Source organism: Vipera ursinii, assembly GCF_947247035.1.
Source record: "Vipera ursinii genome assembly, chromosome: 1".
NCBI lineage: Eukaryota > Metazoa > Chordata > Lepidosauria > Squamata > Viperidae > Vipera > Vipera ursinii.
This window is the reverse complement of record NC_139512.1, coordinates 295548558-295569422: the sequence shown is the minus strand read 5'-3', so window position 1 is coordinate 295569422 and position 20865 is coordinate 295548558. Positions and strand designations below refer to the sequence as shown.

The window sequence follows — 20865 nt, the reverse complement described above, 5'->3', positions numbered from 1 at the left end:
GCTATGTACAGGCTAAGTGTGGTGAGACAGCAAGATTTCATTGGCATTTGTCTGCACATACTTCTGTTGCAGTAAAATGATCCCACCTGTCTCCAGTTTGCCAACACAAATTCCTGCACTTTAGCATTTTCCTTTAATATACAGCCTTCAGTGTAGAAACAGAGCATCAGAAAGCTTTTGCCAATCTGCATTTACAGCAAGTGAATGCAATAGCGCAAACCAGCCAATTTTCTGGCCTACCAGTTCAATAAGGAACTTGTGTGTGCTGGGAACTGGAATTGGACGATCAAGTTCATTTCATTTTTAAATGTTAGCTTTATCCAACTATTATGAAGCAATACCTGGGTACTTCTAAAAGTAAATAAAAATATGGAATGTGAAGGAAAACAATCCTTCCTACTTCCGTGAATTAACTGACCTTTAACAGAGGAAGGAGTGGTTTATGCCACAGCAACCTCCCAACTGAGAAAACAATCTTTGAACTAGATTAGAGTGTTGGGGTGACTCAAAATAGGAGTATCTACATATGGTGGAGGTAGGCCAATTCCTCATCTTATGATTAGGTTTAATCTTTTTTATTGTACTGTCCTGGTTTTAAGGTATGGTCAGTGATTTGACTTATGATTAAATTTTATTGACTTTTCATTGATTACATATAATTTTATTTTGTTATAGTTTCTCCAACTAATTCATAAAAGAATACATCCCACTTTGTTACTGGATCTCTGTAGTGACTGGGAAACCTATTAACCCTTTACAGATGATCAGATTACTGTTACTCTGCTTTCCAGGGGTAGCTGACAATCTTCACTATATCTAGAAAGCTAAGTAAGCACAACGTTGTTCCAGAGAATATATGAAATTCGCTCTTCCATTTTGTTGTTTCCAAGTTCTCAACAGTCCCTAAACCTGGGTCCATCATTCACAGAAAGTTCTCAATATCACTTGGTTTTGATTAAGAGTTCTTCACATGTCATTGTCAGTCCATTGGGATAAACCAGACATGAATCCCAAAATCATGAATACTATATTTTTATTGAATACTTTATTTTTATCTTGCAACTCTGAATGTGCCTCTCCCTCTTTGCCTTTACCTAAAGAGAACTAAAGAGGGTCAAGTCTGAGACATTATATTCCTGAGATTTCTCTTATTTGACCATTGCCTTGGCTTTTCCTTCTGTTGCTCAGGATGATTCTCACTGCCTGTTAGAGCCAGATACTGGAATCCCTGGTTGAACATATGCTCTAACTCTGCTCTATTTGCTGTCCAATACTCACCCAGCTGTATTTTGCTCTTTATATCATAATGTTGTCCACCAGAACCAACACCCTTAACCTCCACCCTAGCTACAGGATTCATTATTATGAATATCAAAAATGGATGATGCTTTTTACTGCAGGTGGCACCTTGGACAACAATAGCCAAGACTTTCACAACACGGCACCTTCCAGATACATCAAAATTGAGACTCTCAGAATGCCCCTCCATTGCAATTTAATTGTTCTCCTGGTGTGATAAGGCAACCCTGAGGGTCATTTGAAATTGCCCCCCACCCCCGATACATACACACCTTATTGTGCCATTACCAGAAACTCGTCTGACTACAATACTGTGGTATGATCCAACATGTGTGGCTTAATTTTACATCACTTAGAGCTAAGAATCATTAAAACTATAGTAAACATCATAGAGTTAATTTAATTGAAACAACAAAATAAATCCTAATGTTTCTCATAAAGTCCCAGAAAACATCCTGCTCACATATGTGACCCAGCTAATTTTTATCACACGGCTCATTGCAGTCACCAGTTAATTGACCATAGTTGTTGAGAAAGCTCCAGGTTCTGTACCTTTCTGCATCAAGGAACATCAGCCGGGCTACATCATAGCAGGGCCGTGCTTCCAGCACTGTGCAGTTTGCATAGGCCTCCCTACGAAACAAAAAAGATGCCCAGACAGGCTTATTAGGTTCCTGAAGAAAGTGCAAAACTTCAAAGATTCTGACTGATGATTGTAGTTGTGCTTTTAATCCTGAAAAGGAACAGCACCTTTGAAATGTTTTCTTTCCGAAAGAAATGGAACTTTTTGGAAATGGAACAGAAGATTAACCATATCCTTCATTTCTGTTATGTAGAAGAGAAATCACTTTTATCTAAACCAGCTCTTTATTGTCTTAGTGGGGAATATGCCACCTTCTAAATGTTATTAAGCCGCAATATCCCCATCCTGTTTTGTGGTCAGGAAGCCTGAGTGCTAGAATCCAAAAACAATTGGCTATGTTAAAAAAAATAAATAAATAGCAGAGCTTTTTCTCCTTGACTGGATGAAGAATGAGTGACTTACTCAAAATGCTTTTTGATCTTTTCAGGTTCCGCATATTTTGAGATGCCATTTATGAAGAGAGTCCGTTTCACCTGGAATAGGTATGAGGCAACAAATAAGTAAAATAATATTTCTTCCCAAACAAGCTCAACTCCTGGAAATTTAACGAACATCTCTATGGAGTGTTCTTCAAGAAAGTCCCACATCTTCCCCATTGGGGGACAGATATATGTCATGTGACAATGGCTCTTGATGAGCCATTCATGAAATGCTTTAGCTGGAAGAACCTTCAAGAAACTGCCTTTAAGGAGGAGCTACTTTAAAGCGTATTTGGTACTTTGTCTCCACCTCTTCAAGCCTTTGGGGAGGAGAAACCTCAAGGAGAACTAACATTGACCTGGCCTGTTCCCATCTGCTTTTACTTTACAATGGAGTGGTAGGTGGTTGACAACTGGTCCAGGGCTCACTTAGACTTACCAAGTCATCCTCCTTGTAGCGCATCTTTGAAGTGTGGCGACGCATGCTGTACACAGTTAACAGCAAATACAAGAAGGCAAAAGAAGTGTGCAGCCATAAGAGGTTATTCCTGCCATAAGATTAAAGAAGAGAGTGGAGTTCAACCACTGCTAGAGGACGGTTCACTTGGTTAAGGGCCAACTCATATGAATTCCGGAGAAGTTTTTCCTAAAAGGATATGAATAATATTTGCTTGACCACACAGAATCTCTTGAAACGCTTCAATGATCTTACTCACCCAGAATTCAGGTTAGCAATAGTTGTTCTGCCAAAACTGTAGGGGTTGTTTTCTGGATAGTAAAAAAAAAACAGGGTGGAAGGGAGAGAGGAGAGAGAGAGGGGAATGAATGAGATTATTGACTTAATTTTTTAAAATTTAGTTTGCTTTTATCTTTGAGGCTCCAAATGATTTATAATAAAAAATTCATTATAATGCAAAATGTCAGATATCTACTTTTAGGTATTAGAAGACTTTAAAAGTCTACAGATTCTTCAGCTATGAGAAAGTGTTAGGCCTGTGCCAGCTGCCACTTCCCAATCTGGAAATTCTCTCCTGTTCACTCAAGTCCAGAATACCATAAATTGCTTCAGTATTAAAAACATTTCCTAATATTTTTGAGAAAACACTTCCTCCAATCCAGATTGCCCTTCATAAAGATACTTTTTTTTCAGTAGTGAAGGAAAGCAAAGCATTAAGAGTTAAGTAAATAAGTTAAGTAGTTAAGCACTAAGTAAGCTGTATGTGTGTAGGAATATTTGGAGGGGGTAATATAATGCTGGAACATGTCCTCAATCCAATCCAATTTAAGCATCCCTTGTAAAGTAAGGACAGGAAGACAAAAGACCTCCACATTCAGCTAGGTACTTCCAGAAAGCAGAGCATCAACACAGTTTGGTTTCCGTGCCATTGATATGTAAGGATGGCCTTGATGGACAAAAGGAAAAGATGCTACCTAAGAAATTATCAGATAATGAGCAGCCCCCAATGGCTTAATGCTCAGAGGAAGAAACTCAGAAATGACCACCCTAAATGATCAAACAGTTAAGAATGGCAGCAGGAAGTTTCTACTTTCAAACTTGCAAGATTCTGTTCATGTGTCCTTACAACAACATAGAAATAGTTGTATAGTCATGTTTGTTTTTTGGTTTACCCGGGAGAGTGATTTCCATATTGTGTAACAGTCTCCTAATGTGAGATCCTTAAAACTCACATGTCAGAGACTTCTGAGTTAGATGTCGTGGCGTAATGGGCGCAGGAAAATGGAGCTCCATTTTCCATGTCCGTTTTTGCTTTGCTTGGGACCCTAAAAAGGGTGTAAAGTCATCCCAGAGAGGCGATGAAGAAGGCGGACCCTCATCAATCGCAGAGGGGCAGCAGCCCTTCCATTTGAGCAGAGGAAGCCCTTCAAACTGGAGGATGAAAGACTGGCCACATTTATGTGGCCAGCCAGAAGCCACCGACAACCCAAGATAAGCACTAACTAGCAACTTATGAATAACACAGATGGAACTGGGTGAGAACAATCCTCTCTTTATAACTTTAAAATCTTTTCCTGGAAAAAAAACTCCCAAAGCAAAGAATTCCCCAGATGATAGAGAGAAGGAAAATTTCCACCCCCTTTTCTCAGGAATAGAGAAGCAGCAAATAACTTTCTTCAAGGGGAAATTAGAGAAAACTACAAGATTAATTTGGATTTAATATACAGACATAGCTTTGACAAATTTGGGGTCTAAAAGTATTTTTAAGACTTTATATTTAAAAAGATATTTGGAAAGTTGGTGAAATAGATTTGGATTTAAAAGCTGGAAGATGGATGTTAACGTCACCTAGTGGTGAACCTTGGCATTACAATTTATTATGTGTAAAGAAAATTTGGCATGAAGCCCGGACATAGATAAGGCTCTTTGTTGTTCCTGGAAACTTTCACTTTTGCAGACTGCAGCTGGGAAAAGGGGAAAAATAAATAAATCCTTGGGCTGTTTTATCTGTATGAAGGAGACAATAAACCATTCTAAATTGGCCAGCCTGGATTACAAATATTGACTGACTTTTAGTTTCAAGAATTATCAAGAAATATTAAAAAACAGTGGGAAAATTGCTTCTGGATTATTTCTCTTTGGAAGAAAAGTGGATAATCAACAAGAAAATGTAAATGGACTTCAGAAAGAATTTTTCCCCATGTTGAAATAAATTCAAGAGACAATTGTTTTAAATTATGAGAAGACTAAAAATAATTTAAATAACATAAATGAGCAACTCTCCAACTTAAACTTACAACAAAAAACATTTAGAAAATGACCATAAAGAATGAACTAGCAACTGAGAAACCAACAGACAGGCGCAGATAAATAAAAATTTGGAAGACCCAGATATAACACCAGAAATGACCTTTTACTTTTCAAGACTTCAGATCATATTTGAGGACAAGGAAGAAGAACTGACAGAATGGATGACAAAGCTGTGTTAGGAAAAATGCTGAAAACTGGGGAACAAGAAACTAAAAGAGAAACTTAAGGAGAAAGAAAATGAAGGCTGTATAACAAATATAAATGGATTAAGTGTTTTTACAAAAATACTGTAATTAAATTGTCTTTTTTATTTCAAATAATATATACAGAAACAGAGGAAGAAATACTTGGTGATCTCAATGTACTGACTTGCAAAGTTATTTGGCAAAGTAAAAAAGCTAGAGTAAGACTGAAGAAAATAGAGGTCCTGACTAATTAGATGAGGTATTATACCATCTAATGGATGTCTGAATATGATTAAAAGAATAGACAATTGTTAGAAATAAAAGGACCATTATAAAATAGAAGGATGTGATTTGTAACTAGGATAATATAATTTTCTATAAGATGGAAATATGAAAATACTAAGAGGGCTGGTACAAAGGAATTACAATGTAATTAATTATGAGAAAAATGAAAATTGATAGTTATTTTGAATATTGATGGGAGATTAAAATTGAAAAAAGAGCAAAAAAACAATACAGATTGAATAAGGGAACTCTGATTGGAAATACATTTGAGATGTTTTGGCTAGAAAAGATATTATAAACTGATATTATGGACACTATGTATAACATTAGAAACATGTGATGAAGATGTATAGGTATTAATAGCAGTAAGAATTATACTTGCATAGTGGGGTAAAATGATTATTATTGGATGGTGTAGTATTGGATATTTTGAGTGAAAGTTAATATATACCACTGAATGATAAAAGAACCCAGACACCAAGTTGTTTATTAAGTACTTATGATTGTAAAACTTGAAATTAATAAAATATTTACAAAAAAAATAAGATTCACGTCAGTGGTTATGTTTTTGTTTCTATTTTGCTGAGCTTTAGAATCCTTCCTGCTCTACAGCTTAATGACCAGGATGAACAAATGCTTGGAAGAGGCCATCCATGTCTTGCAAACTATCACATTTTCCTTCTTATCTCTTTTCTTAAGATATAATATTTACAAATACCATAACAAATTCAATGCAGAGTTTTCTTGTTTAGCCAGCCCCTTTTCCAGGCCAGTTGTCATTCTCTGCCCACTCAGCATGCTTACTTCTCCTTGGCTGTTACCCTAAATATTGTTTCTACAGCTGCAAATCTTGGTGTTCTTCCAAGCTTGCTGATGCATGGATAGCATTTCTGAGGCTAGATAAAGCCTAGATGAGATTTCAGAGGAAAATCTGTCTACCTGTATGTCTGAATCACTTCTGCTCTTTTGACCCACACAGCCAACAGTAGAAACACAGGTCGCAGAGTTGAGCGAGATCTCCCCCCAGCAGAGTTCTGGCACAAAATGCCCTCCACTTACCAAGAAGATCCCCTGAGAAATTCACTGGCAAGACAATTCCCACAGATAGGACACCTACGGCAACTAGCAACCCGATGATATGCCGCTGGAAGGAGAGGTAATGGACTGCGTCTGCCCCACACTTATCCCTGATTTCATCATCCCTGGAAAAGAAAAGAAATTGGGTAAGATTTGGAATAGCTTCAGGATTCTCGGGACTAGTCAAGATGTTCATCCAAAATGTCAGACCAATAAAGGAAAGCTTCTGCTAGTAGAAGTAGGTATACGCTCTTTAAGTTTGTCCTTCCTGAAGCAGATAATTAAATATCTGGCAAGAGGTTGGCTATCTTCTCTCAGTAGACTGGAGTCAGGGAAGATGGCTCCTCAGACTGACTGCCTCTCAGGAGGTTGGCCAATGTCAGAGGATGGTGACTGCTATGAAAATGGAGAAGGTAGAGTAGATTGGACCAGGGTGGAGAATATCATGCTCACTGGTCTTCCTTTCCATTCATTAAAACACCTTTCACTTTTCAAACAATTGTAGGGTAGTATACAGTAAAAATATAGAACAGGATAACAGAGTTGGAAAGGATCTTGGGGATCTTCTAGTCCAAACCATTCTTCAAGCAGGAAACCCTATACCATTTCAGACATATGTTTGTCCAGTCTCTTTTAAAAAACTTCCAGCATTGGAGCACCCACAACTTCTGGAGACACATCGTTCCACTGATTAATTGTTCTAACTGTCAGGAAATTTCTTATCGGTTCCAGGTTGCTTCTCTCCTTTGGTTAGTTTCCATCCATTACTTCTTATTCTGCTTTCAGGTACTTTGGAGAATAGGTTAACTTCCACTTCTTTGTGGCAGCCCCTCAAATACTGGAACGCTGCCATCACATCTCCTCTAGTCTTCTTTTCACTAGACTAGACAAACCTAATTCCTGTAACTGTTCTTTGTATGTTTTATCCTCCAGTCCCCTAATCATCTTAGTTGTAATGGATCATACAGAAGAGTTAAAATCAAGAATTATGTAGACAGAGCTGGAAATAAAGTTTCCATGCATCATTCCTATTTCTCTGAACTGCAAGCTAACTACTTTTAAGTTAATTAAAAGATGACATGCTTGGAGGAATTCTTATTTTCACTATTATATCACACAAATTTAAGAGCCCTGAAATTTCTATAACTCTCAAATGAAAACCAAAGAATCCTTCAACAGAGGAGATATTGGTTAATTGGCTTCTGTTACTTTCTATATATTAAAAGGAGGTATAAGCCCACCCACTTTGTTCTTTTAGAAAGAAACAACACATTACCAGACATCCCTGAGTCACTGAATCTGAAGTCCCCTTGACTGCAGAATAACTTTGAAGAAATGTGTTTAGTTTCTGAACATAAGATCTTTGTTAAGGCAATGTAGTAGTCCTCGTGTAATGACGGTAATGGAGTATGCTCATTATGGTCTCATGTTGTTAGGGTCATTAAGGAAGATGCCCACGTGATCGCCTTGCTTAATGACTTCCTTCCTTGTTCTCCCCAATGTGGTCATTAAGTGATTGCAGGCCATTAAGTAGAACACAGGGTGCCTTAAGAGGTTGGGGACTCCCTGGAAGGTCTAGTGCAGGCTCAGATCCACCTGCTCTGGGCTTCCCAAGGTCTTCCCCACCCTGAGGCATCCCATGATCCATTTCCCCTTTATTTAAATAATAAATAAATAAATATGGGTAAGGCTATACTTTCTAAGACTGCCGGGAGAAATATCAACAACCTAAGATATGCAGATTTAATTTAATTTAATTTAATTTAATAATTTGATTTCTATACCGCCCTTCTCCCGAAGGACTCAGGGCGGTGAACAGGGCAATACACAATAAAAATCAGATACAAAAATTAAAAAACCATTAAAAACCAATTAAACATCATGCCCATAAAATCAATACATATTAAGTTAAAAACTAATTTTAAAAAACCCAACCCCACCCCGTCAGACCAGGCCAGCTTGTTCGAAAAAGAATGTTTTAAGATCGCGCCGGAAGGAGCGAAGGTCGGGGGCCGTCCGGAGCTCAACCGGTAAGCTGTTCCAAAGGTCTGGCGCGCCCACAGAGAACGCTCTCCCCCTGGGGGTCGCCAATCGGCATTCTTTGATCGGCGGCACCCTGAGGAGGCCCTCTCTGTGGGAGCGCACTGGACGGAGGGACGTTGACGCCGGTCGCAGGTGTTGCCGTAGGTAATCCGGACCCATGCCATGAAGGGCTTTGTACGTCATAACTAACACCTTGAACCTCACCCGGAGAGCAACCGGTAGTCAATGCAGCTCGCGGAGCAGAGGTGTAACATGGGAGTATCGGGAAACTCCCAAGACAACTCGCGCGGCTGCATTCTGCACCAGCTGGAGTCTCCGGGTGGACCTCAAGGGCAGCCCCATGTAGAGAGCATTACAGTAGTCTAGACGAGAGGTCACGAGCGCATGAGTGACTGTGCGCAAGGCATCCCGGTCTAGATAGGGCCGCAACTGGCACACCAGGCGAACCTGGGCAAAGGCCCCCCTAGTCACAGCTCCAATATGCTCTTCCAAAGAGAGCTGTGAATCTAGAAGGACCCCCAAGTTGCGAGCCCTATCTACGGGGGGTAATAGCTCACCCCCCATGGCCAATGATGGGATAATCGGAATTTCCCGGGATGCCGGCACGAACAGCCACTCAGTCTTGTCAGGGTTGAGTCGAAGCCTGTTCCTCCCCATCCAGACCCGGACCGCCTCCAGGCAACGGGACATCATGTCGAGGGCATCGCTGGGGTGGTTTGGGGTGGAAATAAAAAGATGATACCACTCTAATGGCAGAAAGTGAAGAGGAACTAAAGAGCCTCTTGACGCGGGTGAAGAAGGAGAGTGCAAAAGTGGGCTTGAAACTCAACATTAAGAAAACCAAGATCATGGCATCTGGCCCTCTCAATTCCTGGCAAATAGGTGGGGAAGAAATGGAGGTAGTGACAGATTTTATTTTCCTGGGCTCCAAGATCACCGCAGAGGGGGACTGCAGCCAAGAAATTAAAAGACGCTTGCTTCTGGAGAGGAAAGCTATGGCAAATTTAGGCAGCACACTAAAAAGCAGAGACATCACCCTGCCAACAAAAGTGCGTATAGTCAAGGCTATGGTCTTCCCAGTTGCAATGTATGGCTGTGAAAGTTGGACCAAAAGAAAGGCTGAGCACTAAAGAATTGAGGCCTTTGAACTATGGTGCTGGAGAAGACTCCTGCGAGTCCCTTGGACTGCAAGGCGATCAAACCGGTCAGTCCTAGAGGAGATCAACCCTGACTGCTCTTTAGAAGGCCAGATCCTGAAATTGAAACTCAAATACTTTGGCCACCTAATGAGAAGGAAGGACTCACTGGAGAAGAGCCTAATTCTGGGAAAGATTGAGGGCAAGAGAAGAAGGGGACGACAGAGAATGAGGTGGCTGGATGGAGTCACTGAAGGAGTAGGCGTGAGCTTAAATGGATTCCAGGAGATGGTAGAGGACAGGAAGGCCTGGAGGAACATTGTCCATGGGGTTGCGATGGGCTGGACACTACTTTGCAACTAACAACAACAACAACATACTTTCTATCACCATACTGATAGCATAAAAAGAGTTAAGAGCAATAGCAATTAATATTGGTGGCATTTAGTCACTAGAATGGAGAAACATCTGCATGGAAATGGGATAAACTTACTTTATCCTGAAGATCGCTGTCAACCAGGAGCAAAAACCCTACGGAGAGGCAAAACAAGGCCATGTTATTCAGAGTTCTTTTTTTCCCCATTTTCAGAACATCTGCTAGCATATACAAGTAATCATAAGAAACAAAAGTGCTCTATTAGGTTCCCCCCTCAATTGAAAATGGGAGAAAGAAAATAGAAGAATGGACTGGAACAGTTCTAGGACACAGAACACTACACAATCGGATAACGATTAAAATAATCCTAAATTATAAAACAAGATAGTTCTCTTGTCAGAATCCAAGATCCATTATTGTAATCACCCAAGATCTCGTAAAAAAATATATCACTTTGTTGAACTTCTACATTTCAGATTTAAATTGTACAAAAGCGTATCAGCCTGTTTCCAACATAAATGATCAGACAATGATAATGTGCATTAAAATGTTTCCTAAATTCCAAAAATAAGCAAACAATACTGGCCCCAAATAATTTGGTGAAGCGGTTAAGGCACCAGGCTAGAAACTGGGCAATAGTCATTCTAGTCTGGCCTTAATCACAAAGCCAGCTGGATGACCTTGGGCCAGTCACTCTCTCTCAGCCCTGGAAGGAGGGGTAATGGCAAACCATTTCAGAAAAATGTTGCCAAGAAAACTTCAGGGACCTGTCCTAGCAATCTGAGAATTGGACGCGTTTGTACAGAAGAAAAAAAAGGGTGGTTATTTGTCCAGATTTAGAAACAGAACTGCCTTAGACTGTTTCAGAAATGAGGATGGTTTTCTGGTGAATAAATAACAGAAAGTTCTTACTGCATAGATGCATCTTTTCTGCTATTAATATTGAACTCCAGTGACTAGCACTGACAGATGAAAAACAAAATGGAGGTGCTGGGGAAAAAAAAGCGGGATTGCTCAACCAACTCTTGAATCACTTGAGGTTAGCTAAAATACAATTTCAAAAACAACTGAAAGAGACAACTCTTCCTGTTCAATAGGGCCATGGGACATTTTCAACAAGCAATCCATTTCTATGAGCTAACAAGCAATCAACAGCATTTCCCTCTTCTCTATCACCTCTCTTCTCTCAATCACCTCTCTTCTATCAGATAGTTGTAGAGTTTTACAGGTCTATGGGAGTCTGCTCAGGCAGGAAACCCTATACTATTTCAGACAAATGGCTGTCCAGTCTCTTCTTAAAAACTTCCAGTGTTGGAGCATTCACCACTTCTGGAGGCAGGTTGTTAATTGTTCTTTCAGGTTTCTCCTTAGTTCTAGATTGCTTCTCTCCTTGATTAGTTTCCATCCATTGCTTCTTGTCCTACCTTCAGGCGCTTTGGAGAATAGCTTGACTCCCTCTTCTTTGTGGCGGCCCCTGAGATATTGGAAGACTGCTATCATGTCCCCACTCGCCCTTCTCTTCATTAAACTAGACATACCCAATTCCAGTAACCGTTCCCTGTATGTTTTAGCCTCCAGTCCCCTAATCATCTTTTTTGCTCTTCTCTGCACTCTTTCTAGAGTCTCAACATCTTTTTTACATCGTGACCAAAACTGGATGCAGTATTCCAAGTGTGGCCTTACCAAGGCATTGTAAAGTGGTATTAGTACTTCACGTGATCTTGATTCTATCCCTCTGTTAATGCAGCCTAGCACTGTGTTGGCTTTTTTGGCAGCTGCAGCACACTGCTGGCTCATATTTAAGTGATTGTCCACTAGGACTCCGAGATCCCTCTCACAGTTACTACTATTGAGCAAGGTACCACTTATGATATACCTGTACATTTGGTTTTTCTTGCCTAAATATAGAACCTTACTTTTTTCACCATTGAATTTCATTTTGTTAGATAGCACCCAGAGTTCAAGTCTGTCAAGATCCTCCTGTATCTTAAGCTTATCTTCTGGAGTGTTGGCTATTCCTGCCAGCTTGGTGTCGTCTGCAAATTTGATGAGTTCCCCATCTATCCCCTCATCCAAATCGTTGGTGAAGATCTTGAAGAGCATTGGGCCTAGAACAGAGTCCTGGGGCAGCCCACTACACACTTCCCTCCATGTAGATGCAGTTCCATTAAGGATCACACGCTGAGTACGGCTGGTCAGCCAGCTACAAATCCATCTGGTGGTGATGCTGTCTAACCCATCTGCAGGTAATATGTTTGTTCTGGTTGCATTGTGGCTCCCTTCAGCCCGTTCTGTGAAGTGGGACCTTTGATGTCTCTTCTGAAGCCCTGCCCTGAAAGTATCACTGTGTTCAGCAGGATTAGGAACGTCCTAATTAAGCTACTATGACTGAAACTAGGGTGAAACAAGTAGGATGAAAAAGCATTTTAAGAGAAAGAAATGTCCTGATAGTGAAAGGAATACAAAGATTCTTGCATATTGGCTATCTTTGTAGATTTATAATTATCCTTTAGTTTCTTATATGCTCTTTTCTGGAGGATGTGATTTGCTTTATACCAGTGGTATGCAAAATGTTCCCAAGCTCAAAACATTCCAAGCTCAAAATGTTCCATTTTAAGCTTGAAATAACTGTCCTGACCTCACTGGAAGCTCCTACAGCAGACATGTCAAACTTGCGACGTCACGTGATGTCATGCGACGTATCGGAACTTTTTCCCATTGCTGGCAATGGGATGGGTGCAGTTTCTCTATGACGCTCCGGCCCGTGGGCCGGCAGTTTGACACCCCTGTCCTACAGTGTTTTAACTATTCTACAAGCATTTTGAAGCTAGGAATGCCTCTAGCCTAATTGGAACATTTCTGATAAGACTGGAACAACTCCATTTAAAGTTGAGATGGATATTGCATATCCCCAGTTTATATATGAACCCCTGCTATTACCTACGCACTCCAAATTGTTTAGTTGGCTATGTTTTATTGATTTCTTATTTCCTTTAACACATGTTTTCGTGGGGAGATAGTAGACATGGATGTAAAGATTTTCTTTAAAAGGGTTAGATGCATTTCCACTTTCTGAATCACAGCTGTTCCTTTTAAACCTGGGAAAGAGGTTATTTCAAGATTTTTGCTATCCTGAAAAGGACTAGCTGCACCAAGGACAAAACCTTTTATTTGCTTCCACTCACATTGTCTCTTTGGTCAAAATCCACTGAGCTGGAGACAGAAGTGAGGCGTTCATAGCGATCATGGCTATCAGAGTGTAGAGCAGACGCAACACTGAAACGATAACAGAAAAGCTCATTAAGTGAAGCTCACAGACGCTCAAAAGAGGAGAACCCAAAGGTCAGGACAGTTAATGCAAGGCAGTTTGGCCCAGGCAAGATGAAGAGAAAACTTCCAGAGAAGGCAGAAAGCAAAAGAGAAAAGCCATTAGCAAAGATTGTCTTTTCTATCCTTTCCCTCAGATCCAGTGCATATACATCTGTGATACAGCTAACTCTACTAGGCAGGTACAGTCGTGGTTTAAACATGGGTATTTCCAATTCCTGACTGATGGTGCTTCATATGGAACACATATGGCATGCTATCGTAATAAGAATACAATGTACATCCTGACTAATCAACATTTGGTAAGAATTCTACAGCTATGGGAGAATCGCATAATTTGCATAATTTATTATGACCTGCCATGGAGTGGGTCAAAGACAAGTGCAGGCAATACATCCCCATTCTCAATGGCTGGAATTTCGTGAAGTCACCCACTGAGATTCCAGCAGGTTCAGCCTATTTGTGGCAGAACCAATCTAAGCAGAGGGACGTGGATTTACTGAAATGTCTTCTGGATGCTAAAGAGCTGTACCAAGCACCACATTTTACAGTCATTACTTTAGCACAATTGCAATGTACAAATGACCCTGTTCATGAGCAAACAAATCCACACAGAAATTAATGGTGTGGCAGCTGTCCAATCTCCATGCTTGCAACAGAAACAATAAATAACATCTCATCAATTGCAGGATAATGGCTACTTTGCAGGGAAATGGCAGCTGATGAAGTAGTGCCTTGTGGCCTCATCATCTGCTTCACATTTTTGCTGTGAATGTCAGAAGAAGTACAATTTATACAGCACTTTTAGACCTTTAAAGAGGTAATTGCAATAAATAAGGATGAAACACTGAAAATGATCTTCCAGTGTGTAGTCTACGAGAGAGGGAGTTCCATTCTCCAATTTTCTGTGCTATCACAAGGTTTGATCCGTGATGCTGTAAGAATGCAAGTACCATCTACTGTATCTATGGATAGAATGGACAGAAGAGGAGAAAAAAAGTTTAGGCCTGCCTCAAAAGATGAATGAAGAAGAGCTATGAGAGTTTGCGCACTCCTTGTGAACCAGCAGCCAGGAAGCTTCCTATGAAATTATTAGCAGACAATACAAATATAGACATCGACACAGACATAGCCACCAATAAATAAAGAAATAACCCAGATCCCGCATAAGACACATTTATTTTAAGGAATTTAATATAACATGCTAGTAAAGAATGTCAAATTAATAATAATAAGAATTAAGAAAATGAAAGTATTAGTGCAATATGATGTGCAAGTGAATACAAATTGGAATGAAAAAACTTTTTGGATCTGGTGAGCCTAAATATCACTGCCAAAGATTTATACAATTATACAACATATTATACAAACTGCATACAATCGAACAATCCAACAATTGGAACTGAAAATCTAGTATGTGATAACATAATTAAGTTTGAACTAATACATACATACATACATAAAAAGGTAAAGGTTCCCCCGCACATGCGTGCTAGTCGTTTCCGACTCTAGGGGCCGGTGCTTATCTCCATTTCAAAGCCGAAGAGCCAGCGCTTGTCCGAGGATGTCTCCGTGGTCATGTGGCCGGCATGACTAGACGCCAAAGGCGCACGGAACGCTGTTACCTTCCCACCGTAGTGGTCCCTATTTTTCTACTTGCATTTTTACGTGCTTTCGAACTGCTAGGTTGGCAGAAGCTGGGACGAGTAACAGGCGCTCACTCTGTTACGCGGCACTTGGGATTCGACCCACCAAACTGCCGACCTTCTGATCGACAAGCTCAGCGTCCTAACCCACTGAGCCACCACGTCCCTTATACATACATACATGTATGTTATTAAATGGTTTCTATCATTTTAGTAATTAATCAAACTAATTGGACCCTTCTTTTATCTGCACTAAATAACAGTTATAAATTTGGTTCACATGGTGTGGTAGGATGGAGGGTTTGTTGTCACTGTGTGTTGGGGGGAGGGTGCACGGGGAGAGGCTCAGCTAATCTCAATGTACACATGTTGTACTTTGACAATAAAGGTTTATTATTATAAGAATCAGAAAGGATTTCTTTCTGCTTTTTTAAAAAACTCAAATATACCAAGCTCTCAAATACATATTCAAATACACTTTGGTAGATGCACCAAGGACCACATTTCTGGCAAACCATGTCTATATAACTGAACATAGCATGGAGGTGTCCATGACTATGTTGGAGTTGAGTCTGACTTGAAGAAATAGTGCTTGTACTGCTGTGCATAAACAAAATGAACATGGAAAGCATCTGGCCACAAGGGAGAGCCAGTGGATAGTATATTACCTAGCAAATTTCAGTAGTGTAAGAAGTGGCAGTGGCTGATGTAACAAGAGGTAAGATGAGTGTGGGGGATCCCAGCAGATCTGTCAACCTCCTAAATCTCTCCAAGAATGAATGGGCCCTTTTGAGTATTCACCTGTCCCTCCTCATTGCTACTGAAGACTAAGGAAAAGCAACATTTGGCCTTAAGCAAGATATCTATACTAACAACTGTTCAACTCCTTTATTAAGATTATTTATCTTAGTCTTAAGGTTCTATAATACCGCACAGTATAAACTGCTGAGAACTGCTTCCCATTTGAAGATTTTTCTACTTCTTTGGCTAAAGTTCTATCAGACTCACAGACAAAACCAAACAAACTGATGAATGCTTTTTTGTAATGCATTTCCTGGAAGTTTCATCATGTATGCAGGATAAGCCACAGGCAAGAAACACAGTGTAGGGAAACTATTTTCTCTGTTGATGGCTTTGATGGTGTAATCAGACCTTTATTTGGTTGAATTATGTACGTAGGTTCTATCTTTCCATTTCTGAGAAATATGAAGTTATATTGAAGAAAATCTCTGAACTAACTGGATCGTGAATTCATTAACAAATACAAGCATTGTGGGCCTGGGGCAAAAACCCTCTCCAGCCAGTCCTCTTAAGCTGCCTTAAAGGTAAAGGTAAAGGTTTCCCTGCACATGTGTGCTAGTCGTTTCTGACTCTAGGGGCCGGTGCTCATCTCCGTTTCAAAGCCGAAGAGCCAGCGCTTGTCTGAGGACGTCTCCATGGTCATGTGGCCAGCATGACTAGACGCCAAAGGCACACGGAACGCTGTTACCTTCCCACCGTAGTGGTCCCTATTTTTCTACTTGCATTTTTATGTGCTTTTGAACTGCTAGGTTGGCAGAAGCTGGGACGAGTAACAGGTGCTCACTCTGTTACATGGCACTCGGGATTCAACCCACCAAACTGCCGACCTTCTGATCGACAAGCTCAGCATCCTAACCCACTGAGCCACCGCGTCCCTTGTAAGTAAGCAAGTAAGTAAGCTGCCTTACTTGATCTTAATCCCACAAGAACTTGGGAGCAAAGAAACAGCAATGGGATCAGGGGCAGCTGCTTCTACTGAGTTGCCTTCTCTTTTGACAGCAAGAGAGAAACTGGCAGGCTAGTAAAAGAGATCCTCTAATAGATATAGAAATCAGCATACAAGATCATTTGAATCTAAGAGAATAATTTTACTCATTATAGGTCTCCTTCCTTCCTTCCTTCCTTCCTTCCTTCCTTCCTTCCTTCCTTCCTTCCTTCCTTCCTTCCTTCCTTCCTCCCTCCACTTACAACCATTCATTTGGTAACTGTTCACAGTTACAATGCCACTGAAAAAAGTGACTTATGACCCTTATGACCATTGCAGCACGTGGTCATGTGATCAAAATTCGGACGCTTGGCAGCTGGCATGTATTTATGATGGTTGGGGTCATGTGATCACCTTTTGCAACCTTCTGACAAGCAAAGTCAATTTCACTTAACAATCATGTTGCTAACTTATGAATTCCACTGATTCACTTAACAACTGCAGCAAGAAAGGTTGTACAATGGGGCAAAATACAGTTAACAACTGTCTTGCTTAGCAGTAGAAATTTTGGGTTCAATTGTGGTCGTAAGTTGAGGACTACTTGTACATACATACTATATCTATATACACGTGCACACATACAAGATTTAGTGAGTGATTTTTTGTGTGTGTTTCTTATCCCAATCCAGCATAATAATGCAGAGTTCAGTGGAATCCCAGCAAAACCAAAAGCTATACTACTAAGTAATGCTTTTTAATATCATTATATTTAAAATGCATGCAAAGGTCAAAAGGAACACAATCAGAACTATGCCGGATGAGCCCAAAGACCAGATAGTCCTATATTTTATTCTAGTAGCCAACCATAGCAACTACAGCTTTCCCCAAAGTCTTACTGGAGGTAATGAGGCATCGTGGCACATAGCCATTAATAGCTTTATCTTGAATTTATCTAATGCCCATTTAAAATAATCTAAGGTAGCTGATGTCTCTGCTTGTTGAACTGCGTAATTTATGCACGTGTTCTATTTTCTTCTGAATTCTCTTATAAATGGTTCAAGGGCAGAGACTTTTTACAAGTAAAACATAGATAATCCATATAATCCATTAGTACTCTGCGGATTATCCTGTCACCAAATTCAGAAAAGGCAATAAACAAATAATAAGACCTTCCCCGTCACAGTTTATCCTGCCAAGATTAACTAAAATACTTCCTATATCTATCTACTCTCTAAATTTCTAAATTAGTAACAATGTTTGTTTCAGCAATTAACATAGCTATCCATGACAATCTTCTTCATTACTCCTCTCCTCCAGTTCTTGTTTACATCATTAGCTTCCATGCAGTGCATGTCAATCTGGTGCTTTCTGGACGTTGGGGACTACAACTCCCATCCTAATCCACAGTCAGCACAATCTATGATGTGTAATGTCTGGTGTGTACCAGGGTCAGGAAAGGCTCAGGAAGTACAAAGGGCATGGGAGAGTTAAGTGTGCAGTGTTCAATGTGGACGCCAAAATAAAAGAAATCAAGCCCTTATTTCCAAAAAGATTAGTCCCAAAGCAAGAGGAGAAAATGGTAACAGCAGTGGCAGAAACGAGAATTAAACACGTGGAAAAATCCACAACGTACTATTCCCTTTCCTCTTGCTCTTGTTGCCAGCGTCGCTTCCTGAGAACAGAAGAAAAATAATTAAAATTAAAAGAGAGAGAGTTACCAACAGGTTACCACCGTCTGAGTAAAGAGTCAGGATCCTTATCCCCTCTGGCTGACATTTCACAGTCCTAGGAAAGAAACATTTCACCAAATCTGATCAGAAAAGAACAAATAAACTTGGCTAAAGCTCACTCACTGTGCAACAGACAGAGATCTTCCTGGACCGTGACTGACTTTCTCTTGGTTTTTTTTTTCCTGAAATCAGTTCTGCCTTCCTATCATTTACTTCCCCAAAATAAAATTTATTTCAAATTAAATTTATTATAAAATTAAAAAAGATTCTGCAGAAACACAGGGCATAATCCCAAGATGCATTTAACAGCTGCAAATGAAAATTATAAATGCAGAAACAAACTAGGTGATATTCTAGAGAGCGTCCTCTTGCATTGTATTGTGGTTTGGTATGCTGGCCTGACAGCCGCGGATAGGAAGATATTACAGAGGGTGGTGAGCATAGCACAAAACATCGTGGGCTGTCCCCTGATATCACTGGATGACATCGCCAGGGCTCGCTGCCTTGGAAAAGTGAGGAAAATTCTCAGGGATAACTCACACCCTGGTCGGTACCTCTTTACTACCCTACATCGGGTAGGAGATACAAGAGTATAGTAAGCTGTACCAACAGGCTGAAGAACAGCTTCTATCCATGAGCTGTCAGGCTCCTGAACAGGAAATAACTCTATGTATGATTGACTTGTGAGGCCGGTGTGTTGTGCAATTAGCTCACATGGTGTAACAATATGGTGGGTTTGTTGTCACTGTGAGTTGTTGGGGGGGGCACGAAGGGAGGCTCAGCCAATCTCACTGTACACATGTTGTACTTTGATAATAAAGGTTCATTCATTCCCCTTTAGAAATACTGTCATCCCAGGAGAAAATAAAGTTTATATACACATAACAACGTTTCTTCACATTCATTTGCTGGGGCTGGAATTTTTTCTTTTTAAAAACTCTTTAAAATTCTCTCTTCCAGAACTACACACACACACACACACACACACACACACACACACACACACACCACACACACACATTTCCACGAAAGTAAAACCCGGTCTTATATTATTTTTGCCCCCAAAAGTGGTATTAGGTCTTACTTTCAGGTGGTGTCTTATATTTTCTGTGAAACCTGCCTCACCAACAGCCCCATCCAGCCGGAGCCCACATGGCTACTGGCCCACTTCTGCTGCGGCCACTTGTGGCAGGAGGCCGCGCAGCACATTGCACCGCTGTTGTCACAACGAGGCGAGCCAGGTGGGGGAAGGGTGGAGCTGTCCCATGTGCCCCGCACCCACTTCCTTCATCCCCACCCCCAGTCAGGCCATTCCTTGCTCCCTTTCACTCCCCTCCTTAGCCGGACTGCCATGCTACCATAAAAGCATTTCCTTCCGCTTTTCCTGCTGTGGCAATGGCTGCTGGTGTTGTCGTCCTGAGAGGAGGGCGTGGTGACTGGTTGGCAATGCCGTCCTCTCAGTAACTGCACTTCTCCTCAGCTCCAGGAAGCTTGTGCAATGGAAACTTGATGGTGAGGGCCGTGGGGAGGGGGGTTGCTGAGGAAGTTGCTACTGGTAACCGAGCCGGGGAAACGGACCAGGTGGGGGAAGCTGCCAATGCCGCTGCCCTGAGGCTTGGCAGATCCCTCCCCCCAATCAGCCCTGATTCCCCCTCTCCAGCCAGCCACCATCCCCTGACCTAATCCTTGCCTGGCCACCGGCTGACACAAAACCTCACACCACTCTTCTCCTCAGCGGGGGCAGCCTAAGGGACCTGAGCAAGCTGCTGGCAGCGCCGGCCCGAGGCATGGTGGTGAGGGAGAAGATTTTTGCTGCCAGACTCTTTAACTTCTTAAAAGTTTACTTGATGCAGAATGCATATTCTTCCCTTTCTGAATCAAGTTAAACAGTCTGGTTGCAAAAATCCAATAGCGGAGAAAAAGTCCCAGTCTCATGCAAGAGGAATCTGCACCGCCTGCCTCCCCCTCCCTACTGTGCCTCAGGTTGGTGCCACCAGCAGCTCGTGCAGGTCCATTAGGCTCCTGCCATCACCCAGACACCTGGCCCGCCCAGCACAAAGGAGGCAAAATGGCCGGCTAGCAAGGCTTGCGTAGAGGTGGTAGAGCACGCACATGCCGAGCAAGCCAAAGGCCACCCCAAGTGGGGAAAGCTGGATCCCCATTGGCGCCATGGCCCCCCAGTCCCAGCCAGGATTGTGTGCCTCTT

At 41.3% G+C, this 20865-nt stretch overlaps 1 protein-coding gene across 5 annotated transcripts in view; it reads right to left on the bottom strand.

The window, feature by feature from the left end:
- Nucleotides 1–20865, bottom strand: part of TMEM63B (transmembrane protein 63B) — a 96674-nt gene that overhangs the window by 17718 nt on the left and 58091 nt on the right. For 4 of the 5 annotated variants that reach the window (XR_014490780.1, XR_014490781.1, XR_014490782.1 and 1 more), the window contains exons 4-11: nt 18563–18597; nt 13416–13506; nt 10348–10385; nt 6658–6800; nt 3078–3129; nt 2801–2909; nt 2345–2415; nt 1852–1932 (exon numbers count right to left, since the gene is read on the bottom strand). Coding sequence is in view for 2 of the 5 variants with exons in the window: in XM_083349112.1 (XP_083205238.1) it covers nt 1852–1932; nt 2345–2415; nt 2801–2909; nt 3078–3129; nt 6658–6800; nt 10348–10385; nt 13416–13506; nt 18563–18597 (620 nt within the window). In the remaining 3 variants the exon portion in view is untranslated. The remainder of the gene's footprint in view (nt 1–1851; nt 1933–2344; nt 2416–2800; nt 2910–3077; nt 3130–6657; nt 6801–10347; nt 10386–13415; nt 13507–18562; nt 18598–20865) is intronic. The other variant, XM_083349113.1, reaches the window with a different exon arrangement.